This window comes from Glandiceps talaboti, chromosome 2 (assembly GCF_964340395.1).
Source record: "Glandiceps talaboti chromosome 2, keGlaTala1.1, whole genome shotgun sequence".
NCBI classification, from domain to species: Eukaryota; Metazoa; Hemichordata; class Enteropneusta; family Spengelidae; genus Glandiceps; species Glandiceps talaboti.
Window position 1 is genome coordinate 27,321,463 of NC_135550.1, and position 17,367 is coordinate 27,338,829.

The 17,367-nt window shown below is 35.6% G+C and overlaps 1 protein-coding gene across 1 annotated transcript; it reads left to right on the plus strand.

Moving 5' to 3' along the window:
* Nucleotides 1-9,118: 9,118 nt before the first annotated feature.
* Nucleotides 9,119-13,837, plus strand: LOC144453257 (uncharacterized). Its single transcript, XM_078144533.1, has 7 exons — nucleotides 9,119-9,233; nucleotides 10,056-10,124; nucleotides 11,100-11,147; nucleotides 11,493-11,576; nucleotides 12,047-12,598; nucleotides 12,950-13,001; nucleotides 13,490-13,837. The coding sequence occupies exons 2-6, from the start codon at nucleotides 10,064-10,066 to the stop codon at nucleotides 12,973-12,975; spliced, it is 771 nt and encodes a 256-aa protein (XP_078000659.1). The 5' UTR covers nucleotides 9,119-9,233; nucleotides 10,056-10,063; the 3' UTR covers nucleotides 12,976-13,001; nucleotides 13,490-13,837.
* Nucleotides 13,838-17,367: the final 3,530 nt, after the last annotated feature.

Below are 17,367 nucleotides of genomic sequence, written 5' to 3' on the forward strand. Positions count from 1 at the left end.
CGTTACCAAGTAAATAGAAGCAATTACTATATTGTCAGGGACCTGTCAGTAAAGGTAAAACATGTCTTTTACTATACGTATCCAAAAAGTTACAGTAAATCAGACATTTAGATTTTTTAAAGGTACGGGTTTCATTCCCAGGTTCTTACATTAGTGGTATCCTATCAGTGGAGCTGTAAAAATTAGATGAGACCATTCACTTGTTGTGGACAAACTTTTATTTGTACATCTCTGACAGACAACTGGTTTCACACCTGAATGTTAATCCCAGTTCGAAATCACAATCTGTATGACCAACTGAAAGTACCACTGTCAACATTCAGTTACACTGGTGAAAGTGTGAATTCAAACATTTAGTGATACGTGCCATTTCATATTTTACAGTTGTCGATATAGACATTTACACCTAACTTCTTGTTGACCTTGCAAGCCGTGACTGGCGCGCACATTCAAGGTTTTTTGCTTTCAATTCCGAGTCGACGGTGACCGTGAAAACACCACTCATTAAAAAAACCCTTAAAAATCTTACCTCTTTGGGAAACTTGTTGTAAGTATCAGTTATCCACATTATTGATGAAATGAACAAACCGATGGGCATCACGAAGCATACCTGTGCGATGATTACATTCAAAGTTCGAACGCAGGTCCTGTAAAATACAACGAAGACTCATGTGTTTGATTGACTCCTTCGTATTGTAACCGCAATATCGTTTTGTATGAAATCGGCTTTCATATATGTCATACTATAAAACGGTAACGTTACTACTGGTTACTTGGGATTTGTTTAACCAAGTACAAGACATGATACTTTTTTGAGTATACATAAATTATCTCTACATGTATTAATAGTTGTTACAGAGTTTTATGATAATTATTAAAAACACTTTTGATATATATATATATATATATATATATATATATATATATATATATATATATATATATATATATATATATGTATGTATGTATGTATATATATATATATATATATATGTATGTATGTATATATATATATATATATATATATATATATATATATATATATATATATATATATATATATATATATATATATATATATAACTCGGTGAATATCAATCTGCCAAGACAGTGCTATATATAATGTAATTGTTATATATATAATGTAATTGTAAGCTTTGTTGCATGTGTACCCTTGCTTCTTTAGCTGCATGTCATGTTGGATATTTGAATATTCCACAAAATGTACACGAATCAGTGTGCACCCGACCGCAATAAGTAGTCATGGTGTATATGGTACACTTAGAAGTGTCCGTAAGTTTGACGAGTTACTTGTACATCATAATCATTAAACAAATTCAAAATATTATGTTTTAACAATCTTTGGGAAAACTGAAGCTATTTTAAGGAAGGTTTGTATCAACGTCTACAAATCAAGCTGAAGCAAGACTTACCTAGTTGCATTAACTTTGGGAAGACAACAAAGGACTGAGATCTTGGCATCGTTCAGCTTAGACATCATGTTTTTAAAAGAGCCATAGTAGTCAACTACCAACATGACAAACTGGTAGTAACTAAGCGAGATAAATCTAGAGGAAAAAATCACAAACTATATATATAATTTAAAAATGAAAAAAGAACAGATCAAACAGTCAAAATGATTGCCCAGAGTATCCAACTGATGTATATACATGATATAACCTAGGTAAATGATAGTGAGTGCATGTATGGTGTATGGTATATCCTTTCCCTGGCTATGAATTTTGGGATAATTGCTAATTTGGAGGCAAACATTCTGATTCTGAAAACTGAGTATGAATAAAATGTGTATGCATATGAATTTTATTTCCCCCGAAAAAAATATGATAATTTAAAAGACAAAGTTAACGTAATTATTATGTTGAATCTTTGCGTACCAATTACATAATGTAGAGTGGTTCTTGTCAGATTTGTCTCACGTTCAGTAACGTTACTGTGCAGACGATTTGCCAGACAATGTATAGTTACTGTATCTTGCCATGTTATTTTGAACGTAGATGTACCGTAAAATCATATATAGAACTAGCCCTGACATATTTACATTCACGTTTACATTTGTTTTAGTCCTAGCCTGGAACCGTGCCCATTCTTAGACTGGCACTGGATGTCTTCCATGTATTAGTTGTATGACACATTACAGCAAGAGAGAGCATGGAATCAAATTAAAGGTCGTTATAGTCAACGAAAACACGACTATATCAAAACTTTAAAACTTACATAGAAGTGCAGCAGTTAAGGACGATCGTATTTTCAGGGAGCATATAGCCTATTAAGGAGAACGTGACGACTACCTTAAATTGGAAAAAAAAAGAAAACAGGTTGATATGATACCAAAATAAGAGAAAATATGTACAAAGACAATATTTCATAATTGACAGAAATGTCGATTACTGGATGGCTATGTAGTGATGTATTGTTTGCTACAGTGTACATGTCGAGGAATATGTCAATACATTTGAAGACAATGTATTGTATTCTATTGTATTTACAGTAATATATGGGCTGTACCTATACTGGCACCGTAAGTTGAACAACCAATGAATACATCAACACATACTAACCGGATAAAGTACAAGTTGCCATATCAGCCTTGCACTCCGAACACGGGACTGTATATTGGCATTTATATACACCAATGCTTCCAAGAACAACACCAGTGTTGCAACCACGATGACACATACCAACGTTAAAATTGTTATCGCAACCGCATCCCATCCTTGCATGAAGAAATAACAAACAGATGCTGTAAAAGGCTTTGCATGAAAAAGATAACCGTAAAATTACTGTCGATTTTTACATTTGTTTGACATGTTATGTATCGGTTCATTTCAATTTGAGCCCAGAACAAACCACACGACAAATTTACTCTAAGACTTTCTCCTGTGATATAGATATAAAAAAAATGCCGTTGTAATCTAGTTTACTTGCTCAGTTTCTTTGGCGGATGTTGTGGTGTTCGAAGAATAGTTTCCTTCACAAACAGTCTCTGCTCACCCCTCCGTTTGAAAACAAACATTTAAGCAACTAATCTGTATACATAATGTTGGGGAGCCATGGATGAGAATTAATCTATCACGTTTGTATATTTGAAAAAAGATAAATGAAACAACTTATACCAAGTCCTTGTTTGTTACGGTAAAATTGTTTTATCGATTAAAATCCAAAAGGAATGCCCAATTCTCATCCATATGACTACACACATTACGATAATGAAAGGTCAGTACATATGATGGCTAATGTCATTAGTAGTGTGGACAACTCAAGGGGAATACCCCTCTCCTCTGGGGTCCTAGGTGGTCTTCCCTTGCGGCGGTTTAAAACACTTTTCAGCCAATTCCAAAGTTTTGTAATGGATTCACCCATGGTATAAGTTTAGACGTAAATACATAGAGTCACTGACAAATGTAACTTTTCACACAAATGGTAAGTCAACATTAATCTAGAAGTCGTTCAAAGGTAATAAAAATCCAATTACTGATTCGTCGCAAACCAGAGAAGTAAGAATATATTTCCTTGTAAAGTAACACTATCTTGTTCTCTGTTCTTTTGGCACAAACTTTGCGTGTTGGAAATCTAAGCGCAACACCAATTTGTTGATACCATAACTTGTTATCACATGATACATGTATGTGCATAATAATACATGATGTGATGATGATACGAATTACATAGCGATAAAGAGAAATGTTAAACCCACTCCTATCACAAATAATACATATCATGCTATACATTATATGATAGACTCTCGCAATGATTGGGTTTTATATAATCTGATGATGTTGAGTTTGATGCCTGGCTGGCTGAATGAACAAATAACCCTTTTGACTGGCGTTGGTGGAGGGTCTATGGCATATATTGATCGACACCTATATTTTATTAACATAACCGTTTTTGCATAAGTTACGTATACGATTTGGTGCCATGCCAGGGAGTGACTCTAACACCTTAACTGGATCGGAGTATTGTTTTCGGATGAAATGTGGTTGAAATGTTAGCTATAACTTTTGTCTTTATTGATATTACAGGATAATATGCGGTTTAAGATTTATGGACATACCTAGTGTTTATACCTGTGCGGTCTAAGATTTAGCGAGAGTCTAGTGCTATATAAATAATCAAATAACTTCAACTACTTTGGCTATCAGTTGTGGCATACAAATGTCATTCATACTCACCATCTGAAATCCTAAATATAGAGTGGCCAATAGACGTGCATCGCTCCGTATCCCACCTGCTTTCATTCATGTTGTTTCACCGGTACTAAACTCACGTACTTACATTTGTGTCATAGGTTATTGGACAAAATGTCTGACATTGACCAGTCCAAGCTGAAAGACTGGGTGTTGGCGATGTGAATGTCTCCTTTCGTATGGCAAAATTTCTATACATTCCATTCGCTATTCATAGTCCAATACGCATATTAAATGATTTTTTTCTGACAAAGATCGCATGCATTTGCATTTGCCTATTGATCAGATATAGCATTTTCCTTTGTTATGCACTGTTACATTACATTACATTACTTTGTCACAAGCGGAAGTGTGGAGCTAATACTTACTAGTATGTTGACGTTAAGAGTGACAATTGTCAAAATATTTTCATGATGCTGTATGTTGCTGAGGCAAGGAATGAGCTTACAGATCAAATGTACACTGTAAACGCTCATATAGGAATAATTTACCGTTATTTTCATTATTTGCTATGATTAGTTCGACCATATAATTCGCTGACAAAATACCTGAATTCAGTTTTTTTTTAAAATAATGATTGTAGGTTCATGGTAGCGCGGCCTATTGGCAGTACACATTGCTCCGGCTATATGTACGTAGCAGTGTATCTAGTGCTGAGCCTTGCATATGATCTCAATCAGGTTTTCAGTAGGATTCCGAGGTTTGACATTTCATCAGTCATTTCGTCACTCTTTTATCGGAGAGAAAGTTCGAGGCATGTGATTGGTTATTCGTTTCGTTTTCTTTGTAGGTTAAACGGTTACGCTCAATTATGCCGGAGTACAAATGTCTATAGTCAGCTTTTACAGAATCAACATTACTGCCACGCCTCTACATTTAGTGGTTGTATGTACAACCCAGTGGATAATGCAAAACAATAGCTTTAAAACATAAATGTGTGAAGTGCACGATTCATTAATATGACAGCTGCATTATATTCTGATTCCCAGTCCTACTCCACAGGGAGCGTGCAACAACTGTACCATGTACAGAGCCTTCATTTAAGTTCCCCCAAATCGTTTTATATAGTACAGGTATTGGGAGAAAATAAGGACAATTCACAAGAAAATGGAAGACCCCGTTTTTCGACTAACAAGAAGATCAGCACAGTGTCTGAATTCAAAACTAAAAATTAGAGCAAATTTAAGTAGTTAGTACATGTATCGGATAAATCTGACTATGAGTGTCACTGAATACATGATACAATAAACTTACACACAGTAGGCTTTACTTAAAAGCTCACAGGCGATCGTCCAAGCGTGTGTGGCAATATGCCCAATATTGTGTACGTGGGTTACAAATGGCTGATACTCATGGCTGACTTTCATAACTTTGTAATCGATGACGATGGAGAGAATCAGGACCATTTGCGGAGTTTCTCCAGAGATTAAGCGAACAGGTTTCCATGATATTTAATATAGAATATATGCCCGGCCGTAAAATGAGATGCTCAACAAAGTCACCGAAGTAAACCACTTCCCAAATCATTGCAAGAAACATTTGCGGCACTGACATTTCTTAATATTATTTATCATAGTACAATTAGCTCTCATGGTGCAGCAACATATAATGCGTGGATTGTTGAGCATGGTGTGATAGGGTGTACCTATTCTAGGCTTGTAAATGCATCCCACATAGCCCTATGCGTATACATTTGGACCGTTCTTGCTATGGGCGCCTATTACCTTGTCTACTGAAATCGCCTCCTGAACTCTTTACTTCAATGTCTTTAAATCAAGGTATCCATCTCCCAAATGCAAATAAATTTTGAATCTAAATCTGAATATAGATATTTCTACTTTTCAAAGGACAGTAAGCACCGAAATAAAGGAGGTTTGGTTTATTCATTATAAACCTATCCATTCCCGAGAAACATCTTTGTCACACGAAAGTTGATTTCTACTAGACATCTATGTCTTCTCTGTCGTTTAGTCGGGGAGTTCTGATCATGATGAGAAATGAAATAAACTTGGTGTAATTTAGTGGATCACATTTTCATGCTGTTATGTATTCATAGATCACAGGAATTTAATAAAAGAGTCTGTAGATTTTTCTTTAAATTGGTCATAAAATACTTTTAAAAGTCAAACCGGTAATATCATTTGCGAAAAGTAAATTTGTATTCCGGTTTATGATCCGGAATGAATGTTCATTGCCTGTGAATATCCGTGAGCATATCACATTTGGTATTTAGAACACTGTCGATTCCGTCAATATATAGCTACGATTTCTTTTTCTTTTCTGTTCTTTTTGCCATGACGTTGTGAAGAAATCTGAATAATCAGTAGAAATAATTAACATATTCGAGAAAGATTCTAAAAAACATGATTATCTAGACCTATTCAAATTTAAAATCAAGAATTTCTACTGACCTTTCGTCAGAGCATGATTAGACCACAGACAAAATCTTAAGCCTCAGTTGTAGTTTTGCAAGTCATATTTCTTTGAAATTTTGTTACCTTTTATATGAAAAATTGCCACATAAACTGAATTATTTTTATAATAGAAAATGTCTACATCCACATTTTGTGATAAGTGTCACCAAATTGAAGATTTCAAGCATGCTATTTTTGAGTGTAGCAATATAAAAACACATTTTTGGAAGAACGTTACATTTAATTCGGTCGTCAAGAAAGTGTGCAACTTTAACATGGTTGGAAAAATATGTATATTCTTTGGATACCAATACAGATCAGAAGAGTTGACGTTCTAAACCTTCTTATGGCAACATCCTTGTTAGTGCACAAAGCCAAAGTCACTTATAAAGCTGCACAAAGCCAAAGTCACTTATAAAGCTGCGACCGTTAGATATTTGTAATTAAAAGTGAACTGATGATGTTGTAAAATTACTTTAATATTACAATATTTCAACTCTGATTTTGAGCCCTCGCCACAATTCTAGAAAAACATGACAGAAATAAGCAAACATTTTTACCTTGATTTGTAAAAAAAGAAGAATTGTGAAAAATTCAATTAATACTGATATTGGTAGAGTTGTGTGGGTGAGTTGATTATGGTTTTGACCAAAGTTTTTCCTTGCTGATAGCAGTTCAAAGTCAATTTACATTGGATGACGTATCTTTCTTGAGTTTATCAATTATATTTTTGTTCCATCTTGTACAAAAAGCAATAAAATTGTTGTTTTGCAAAAAAAACACCAAAAACCAAACAAAACAAAAGACGTTACCTACAATCACCTATGATAATTTACTTGATCACAGTCTCATGTTGTCATACACTCGTAGTTCTCAGGAATTTAATAACACTTTCCAGGTTTTTTAAGTAGATGGTCGTAAATATTTGCGATCCGTGTAAAGCAAATTTGTATACCGGCCATGAGTCCGGAAAATATTGATATATAGTGCTCATGAATATTCATAACCACATCGCGTGACGTTGGTTCTTTGTATGGATATAGGTTATCTTAGACGGGAAGATCCATCGTTGATGTGCATGTAACTACTTGCTATTAGAGCTTACAAGTGGTTACATACTAGTAAGGGGTACAGCATTTGATTTCGATGGACGGGGGGGGGGGGGGGGGTGGCTGGAGGATTTGGACCTAACAACATTTTTTCCGGCTACTACGACAGAAATTTTTTTCCATGACCAACCAACTTATTTACCTAGTGGGGGAACGACAATATCTTTTAAGCACACACACACACACACACACACACACACACACACACACACACACACACGCACACGCACACGCACACACACACACACACACACATACATACACATACACACACACACACGCACGCACGCACGCACGCACGCACATGCATGCATGCATGTATACATACATACATACATACATACATACATACATACATACATACATACATACATACATACATACACAACTTTTTATTCTTGAAATTTATGGATGTAGCTTATTGCAAAAGTAGCAGATAAAATTTGAAAGTAGGCTTTAAAAATTGAAGTATGAGGGAGCCAAGTGGGGTGTGTTTGGGAGAGAGGTTCCCCCCCCCCCCCGCCCTTGGAGATGTTTCAGACTCTATGTTCAAGGACTAAAAGATGATTCCTTCTGGTGCTATTTTAAAAGGACCAAAAGAGTGCTAACTGGTTCTCTTTTAATCTGCCAAGGTGATAACAATACCCTCTCCTGATCACAATTGAAATTTAAGAAAATTAAGAACTTGAAGAATCTCCAAGTATAATGTTAACGTTGCATGTTACATAATTCAAAATCTATTAGTATTACATGTATTATAATGAAATATTGTAGTATTCAAGGTACTAAGTCAGGTCATTACTCTCAGTAATTTGATTTGATCGTAGTGATTTGAATTGTTTCCGCATTTGCCAACAGTTAGTATGAACCTTTGACAATCATTTTTAAAAAGTTTAAGTACTGCCACCGCGTGCCAGAAACACTATGTACCTGGGAATTTGACATTTATAGCTAGTTTCCGCACTTACAGCCCAACAATTTTTTTTAGCTCATACACTTGAAGCATTTTTTTGTGTCTTGAGTTGATAAGCAATTTTCCCCTACTTTTCGCCTCCAACATTTCCCCCCGAAAATCCCCCACCCACCCCACCCCAGGTGTAAAACGTGTACCCCTAAGCGGCAACAACTTAAACGACTAATCTTTAAGTCTATGGTTATCTTCGGACAATCTGCTAACTTGTGTCCATTCATTATCTATGACATTCATTGTTTAAAGGTCAAATCGGACACTGTTCTTATTAGTAACGGCACACCACATATGGAAATCGTAAATCTTTATACTGAGTTTTATACAAACACATGTCAATTGTTCTAATTTCCGCCGTTTGTATTGCAGATATCAAATAGTCAATTTCATCAATATCGTCATAGGTCTAGCACAGTCACGTGATGACCTACCAATAAGAAGTCGGGTGGGATTGCTATATATTCTGAACGTTTCTGACTTTAAACCACTCGTTTGAGGTTTTCATGTGACTGCCATAACGAAGAACAACTCATAGGTAAGCAGAATTCATTGCATTTCTTCGGCTTTTCTTCTAATTGCATACTAGAGTGAGCGTTTACTTGAAAGTGTATTCGGTTCAACCGTTCGGTTATTGTATAGTGAGAATTTAACTTAATTGTGACTCTGACATCAGACATGTATGGGTCACAAACTTACCTTTGCACTTTAAAGCATAGGGGCGTGTAGTGTTTCTTCGATTGTTATTTTTCATGTCTTCAGGCTTAAGATAACATATGTTTTGACCATATACTAGATTGATACGTTTGTAGCAGCAGTATTCGTATAATATTTTCCTTAATATAACGGCAATCTAAGCAATAATACGTGCCCCTGTGCCTTAAGGTAAATGTTTTCCTTTAGCCATAGAATGCATACACAATATTTCTCCTTTATTCTACGATGTAGTCTCCTGGTCCGCATTTGTATTCTAGCAGAACTGGACGTTCTCAACATGAAATCCATCTATTATTTCCAAACACCTCCACATCGAAATATAAAACTTTCATCCTACTTACAGTGTAAATGGACGATTTTACGTTCGATGGGAATCCTTGTGAAAAAACTTAAAGATAAACAGCAAACAAAACAAAAACTGTCAATTGATAGGAAACGACTCAATACTCAGAAAGAGTCCAATGAAAGAACATTCTACATGTGACGGTATATTTAATTACAACGATACTTCATCACTGCATCATCGATATTTCTTAAGTTCTGTTAAATGTCATTTTGGTAGAAGTTCGACATGTTAACGTAAACAGTTGATTGGGTTCACACTGTAGCTTTTTTTTCAAAATGTTTGTGAACTTGTTTACAGGAAGTACCATGAAGCTTTTCCTGATAACTCTGCTGGTGTTGACCTTGTCAGCTTTCGCAGACCACTCTGGTATGTGATTACATTAATACCCCATATACGCTTTGTTTTCTGTGTGTATTGAATGTTAATTACAAGATGTTTCGACTCTCAGAATGTAATTCAACCCGTTGACAGTTTTCATATCCTGGTAAAACAATTGATTTATGTTGCAGTGTCAGATATCAGTCAAATATGTATTTCCTGATAGGGTGGAAATTTTCCCAAGACTTGAAATGTAGAAATGAGACATTTCTAACCAGCTGATATTAACCAAATTATGACAAGCGATGACAGTTTACCATTTACACTATTTCAGTTCACTAATTCAATTCAATAACTTACATGTAATTCATTTCAAATGGACAATTTGGTTTGGGAAACAATGGCTACACAATTTGAATAGAGACAGTAATATCACAAAAAGGTTATACATTGTAAGTACATGTCACATGACTGAAACGACAAAATTGACCAGAGTAAAAGTGGTAAAATATGTTGAAACTTATGGATACAATTCTTACTTGATAGTCAATTTTGAAACAAACATATACAAGAAAAGTTTGCTAGTAGTGCTTGCAATGAAAGTTTTGCATAAAAAAGGTATTATAAGATATCATTATTCAATCTAACGAAAAAGATAAAATTTCAGAGTACAAAACCCTGTTTTTCCCTATTTCCAAGATTGCCTCAGTATTTGCATCCAATTTGATTTTATTTCCGTGTACACTGCTTCGTTATCGTCTACTTCGGTAAGCATATTTATAAGACGTGAACACAGATCACAACCGGGTAACTTTGTTTACCATTGATCAGGATGTTATCTCCGAATCTCACACAAACTTCTTAGAGCTAGGATTATGCATTATTTGATGAAACTAGCTTTCTAACGTTAACATGTTTTTTGGGATAATGTTTAGCAAAGTTTTACATCCTAAAACAATCATCAAACTTATTTTGTATAAAATATTCAGAAGTCAAAGTTTATTTTATCTTTTATGATTGTAGCTGATGCGACAAATGACAGCGAAGACCTGGGTGCGTCAAACGCATCACGTGAGTATCATTCCACAACGTTGAATGAGTTGACAGTAATGATAATACATACATACATACATACATACATACATACATACATACATACATACATACATACATACATACATACACACACACACTTACATACATACATACATACATACATACATACATACATACATACATACATACATACACACACACACACACAGACATGCATGCATGCATGCATACATACATACATACATACATACATACATACATACATACATGCATACATACATACATACATACATACATACATACATACATACATACATACCGTGCCCAATCATGTGACCACGTTGTTTTCTCTTGATCTAGAGGACTTATACGAAGAAATGACCAACGATCTGTTCGACCAAATCCAAGGCAGCAACTATGTCTACACTAATCAAGAACCATTACGTGAGTATTCAAATATATTTTAAGCACAGTTGTACACAACGCCTAGGTGAGCATGATACGATATACATGTCGTAGTACTGCACATTCATGTCATGATTGTCCAACCAGAAATAAAATGTTTACTTTGCTTTGTTATTTATATGTCACAGTGATGTTAATTATCTATATTCCATATGTGGAAGAGGAAAGGCTATACCCAATGACATCGGCCGTGAGATATGACATCACATGAAAACCTTTAGATAATGATTGCTGGTTTTCCTATGTGATAATTGGACTACCAATATATCAGTCTTGGTGTTACTTTACGTTGCGTAATATTGGCCAAGGTCACTGCCAAGTTGTTAACTTTCGGAGTAGAATTCATTAGTAAGTTTCAGCGTGCTGTGTCACTGAGACATGTTAATAGAAACTTATGTTACGTTTTAATACCATCAAATGAAAGCACGCCTTTATATTACTACTTGTAGAAACAATTGGTTGTTTCCGTGATACAAGCCAACGTGCTATACCGACACTGGAAGGACAGGATTATCGTCTCGATGGCGCCTACAGACAACGTCAGGATGCAATCAACAAATGTGCTAATGCAGCAGCAAGCCGTGGCTTTAACATCTTTGCTGTCCAACATGGTGGATGGTGTGCTTCCAGTGCTGATGCCCTTGATACATACGATAAATATGGTCCGTCAGAAAGCTGCATGAACGACGGTGAGGGAGGACCATGGGCGAACCACGTCTATGCCCTGGTACAAGACGTTCTCGTCTGTGAACATCAGATGTTGGAGTTGGAATGTGTTTACGGAGGTATCCATATTGTATCAGCTAATTATGGTCGTACTGTTGATGGCAATACGTGTCCACACCGTTCGATTAGAACTACCGAATGTGGTGCTGAGACTAGCTTTGATGTTGTGGAAGGACTGTGTGAAGGCCAGGCATCTTGCTCCGTACGGGCCAGTAACAGCGTGTTTGGGGACCCCTGTGTATACACCTTCAAATACCTTGAAGTCCAGTACACCTGTAAGTATAAAACTGTGATCACGTGTTTTTCCTTTAACTTTTCAGCTACAGTTACTTTTCAAAGTTTTGTTTTGGATTTTAAAAGGTCTTGTTATTGTAGGAGGTTACCTCTCAATGTTATTCCCTATTGACCCCCTCCCTACACGTGAAAGAGGGAATTCGACTTATGAGTATTTATAGTCAGGGACTACCTATTGGTATGGACACTTTGCCTGAATTGCATTCAATTTGTTTGTAGAGTTCATCGAAAGCTTCGAATCTACACGTGTTTACTCGCATCTATTTGCCTCGTAAAGCACTTTGAGAGATGTGGGGAAAGTGTTAAACTAACGTTATTAATTTTTATTTTAGGTGTTCGTACGAGTGGTGACGAATAGATTTGACAAATTGGAAGTCTTCCATGGTGAGTTGACTTTATTCGTGTGGTTTTTAAATTTAAAAAAAATGAAAGACGGGATTTTTATTTTTTTTTATTTTTTATTTTTTGGGGGGGAGCTTTCCATAAGATTATAATTTAATCTCACTTACATGTAAAAGGTGCATTTTATATACAGTTTCTACCATATCATAGTTTTCCTATGGGGTAGGTTCTCTGACCGGGGATGGGAGGGGGGGGGGTTAATGTTCGGAAAAATTATAATATTTAAACTTTGAGGCTGCGAACACAACATAAGTGGTCACGTGACTGTAAAACGGAACGTAAGCCAAAGGATAAAATAAAGTGTTTAGGTTTTTTTGCATCACCGTGTGAAATAAGATACCATATAAGCTTATTTTGGCTGATATCTACTTTAGCATCACTCGTATGAATTTCTTTTCGAATGTAAAGTTTCGCAGATTTCCAAAGCCTTTTTGAGATTGTAATCGTATAACTCGTCTATCTCTTTACAGATGGAGTATAACCCAACTAATATATTCAGTAACTATACGCATGCCCAAAAGAAGCTATAGCTAATAATGACGTAATTACAGTGAAATATTATATCCATACCAATAACTTGCATGACATGAAATATTTGAGAGTTCTTGAGAGTATTTGTAAACAATTCATTGCTACGTGAAGAGTAAGGATATGCTGGCCAAAGTCGCTGTTATGTAGTATACTCGACGCAGTAAAGTAGTAAAAAACATTTCAGTCTTCGATTGAAAACAGACTATTCTCTCAACTGCAAAATACGGTAAATTGTGCCGGAGTGTTTTGTGTCAATGTAAAACCTTAATTTTGGCCAAATAAAGCTTTGCTAGTAACATATCGTGTTCTATTGTAATGACTATACATGTGTATGGACCATTAAACGTCACGAGGACTTCAATGTTTGGGTAATCGTGCACTTTTGAGGGAACTATCAGACCCAACATGCTCTTTTACTTGGCTTTATAACGGTATAAACTAGTTAAATTGATAACTTCATTTAAAAGTTTGAAGACTTCACTTTTGTGTTTTCTGTGAAGAATTGGTCGGATCGCACACGCGAAAGTTGTTTGAATTTATTTTCTTTACTCATTCTGACTTGTTGCTCGCTATATTCGTCACCTCAAAATCACCATCATTGTAGTTATCGGCATGATTAAAATCGTCATTTCCCTTGCAGTAGCCTCACTGAAAGGGGACGCTTAAACTTGTTTGGCGCAAAGCTGTGATATGCTACTAGTGTACAGGCTGTCAAATGTCTTCTTTGCGTTCACTTCCAACCCACCGTGACCCCCACCCCTGTCATCGCTAACAGTATAGAGTAAGACAAACAACAAGAGTAATAGAAAATAGACAAGGGAAACCGCATATTAATAATTATTCTCTGTTTATTAATGAATCACTATATAAAAACAATCATATTCAAAAAGCGAGATGTTCGATTACATACAAAATTTTAATCTGAGTATCCCTATCTTAATTTATGTACGCAAAGATGAACATTTACAGTAATAAGCTCTTAGTATTCAATAATTCTAAAACTATGAGTCATGGGTTACAAAGATGCCACGATACAAACATTTGTCTGTCTGTCTGTCTGTCTGTCTGTCTGTCTGTCTGTCTGTCTGTCTGTCTGTCTGTCTGTCTGTCTGTCTGTCTGTCTGTCTCTGTCTGTCTGTCTGTCTGTCTGTCTGTCCGTCTGTCTGTCTGTCTGTCTGTATGTATGTATGTATGTATGTATGTATGTATGTATGTATGTATGTATGTATGTATGTATGTATATATGTATGTGTGGTTATCTATCTATCTATCTATCTATCTACTTTATCTTCCTGGTATTGCTGACTTAAAGGTATATATTATGGATATATTGATATAAATAGATTAAAGGACACAAGCTGAGTTAATACATGTTTAGGCGATGTTTTTACTATATATTTAAAAGGTACTCGCATTATTACACCTAAACCACTATTTGAAATTGACTGAACTCAAACCTTGTATTAAGATATAACTCATACACGATCCGATGACGTAATTTATGATACGTATAAAAAGTGTTCAGGAAATTCCTAGTATGCAATCAAACAAGTCCAGATCTTAAGACAATCTTGATGTTCTAGTAGAAGACATACATCGACATTAGCATTATACTGGAATGCGGTTTTATTGAAGGATCTTCACTTGAGTAAAAAGCTTATAAACTCAGCTTGAGCCACTTTAGAGGGAGAAATGTTTAAATTGCCTATATAATTATGTGACTTAACTACTTTGATATCTTAATACTTAAAATAGTATCAAAAAGTTGCCAGAAACAATCTGACTGCATTTCATTTACAGTCAACATTGACTTACAGTTGTTCTATATTATATGGTCAAGTGGTATACATGCATCCATATACAAGATTCACTAGTCTACATTGTTCAATTAAATGTCATATTCCCTCTTTACAATCAAACGCAACCTTGAATAATCAATAATTAGAGAACGTACAGCGGCTTTGTAACACAGTGACACATCATCAACCTCTTGACAGGAATCCTGAAAAGAGTAAAAGAAAACCGCAAAAACTTGAATGTCACATAAAAATGCATGACTGTTTAAAAGTTAGTCAAGAGTTACCGTGACTTTTTTGTTTTGCTAGTAATTTCATATAAACCTGTCAATCTTATAACTGTCTGTGAAGAAACAAAATGGGGACGAAATATTAAAAAGATCTCTACTGAATCTTTAACGGGCTCGATAAATACGTCATACTCGTAGACTTATCAAACCCCACACTGTCACACATACCTGACTTAAATCAGCTGATTGTACACGGAGAGACGTATCAAAGTCACTGTAACCTACATCCAAACGGTATGATTATTTTATACATTCTCTTCAAGTGCACATGACTCTGACTTTCAATTGTGTTAGCCTTTGGTTTTAAAGGAAATATTGTTAATTGCCACGTTCTCAGGATAACTAGAATTAGTACAATGGCACCTACCTTGCAATTCAAGTACATGTATTAGTTTGGACCGGGCATAATTCTGTGTCTACCACAGAAAACACAATTGTGACACAAATATTACACAATCGTTAGATGAACGACACGCATGAAAGTTATCACAAAGTTGACGATGACAACTGCATTGAAAATGGGATATTGTATTTAAAACTGGGGAATTTTATGACAAAGTCTGTTTACCCACCGTACTACAGTTTTGTAATTGACTTATGACATAGTCAACCTGACAACTTGAAACAGTGGTTGTCGATGCTGTAAGGGTTGAGACGGAATTCGGACTATCTGAACGGGAAGTCAGATGAGTGTCAACAGTATTCCATTGCTGGGTCAGCTATAACGAGAGTTGATATAATGTCATTAGCGTTCTATTCTACGCATGGTACGATTCTGTCTACAAGTAATGTCATCGTGAACCGTGAAATATTTCCAGGGGATGGGCTAAATGCTGTTTGACAGAACTTTATTTGTTTGACAGAACTGGAGAGTCGCTGATGAAAAGGTCCAGTGTCTTCGAAATATTTGGGCTAAAATTGTATGGTTTGTGGTGATACTATGTAAGTTAATTTATACTACAAAATCTGGGGTCATGAGATAATTGGTACTGTATGTACAATATACAATGTACGTCTGTGCATGGAGGTATACCTCCATTGACTGTGTATGTGACAATCTGTCTGGATGTTTACACAGTATTCCGCAGATACAGATACAGATACAGATACAGATACAGATACAGATACAGATACAGATACAGATACAGATACAGATACAGATACAGGTACAGGTACAGTTACAGTTACAGGTACAGGTACAGGTACAGGTACAGGTACAGGTACAGGTACAGGTACAGATACAGATACAGGTGCAGGTGCAGGTGCAGGTGCAGGTACAGGTACAGGTACAGGTACAGGTACAGGTACTAGGTACAGGTACAGGTACAGGTACAGGTATGTTAATGGGTGTCAAACAAGTATCTAAACTGTAAGCGTTATCCAACCAAATCCTCAGTGTCAATGGTTCAACTTTAATTGCATATGATGGTAACAAAGAGCATTGTGGTTATATCACCACATGAGAAAGAACATATGCCGTTTGCAATATAACATCGGATAGTATGAAATAAACACCCCGTGTTGATGTAACTAGTCCAAAATTAGATTTCTTCAAAACTGTGTACATTTTTATCCACGCAGTATCATACAAAGTGTCTTTCCTAGATCTACTTATTTACTACACACATCAGAATCGTATAATGTTTCCATATATAGTTACAACAAAATAACGTTATTTGCACTTGAATAAGCGAGAAAGAACATCAATCAAAACATATTCGGAAAATATTA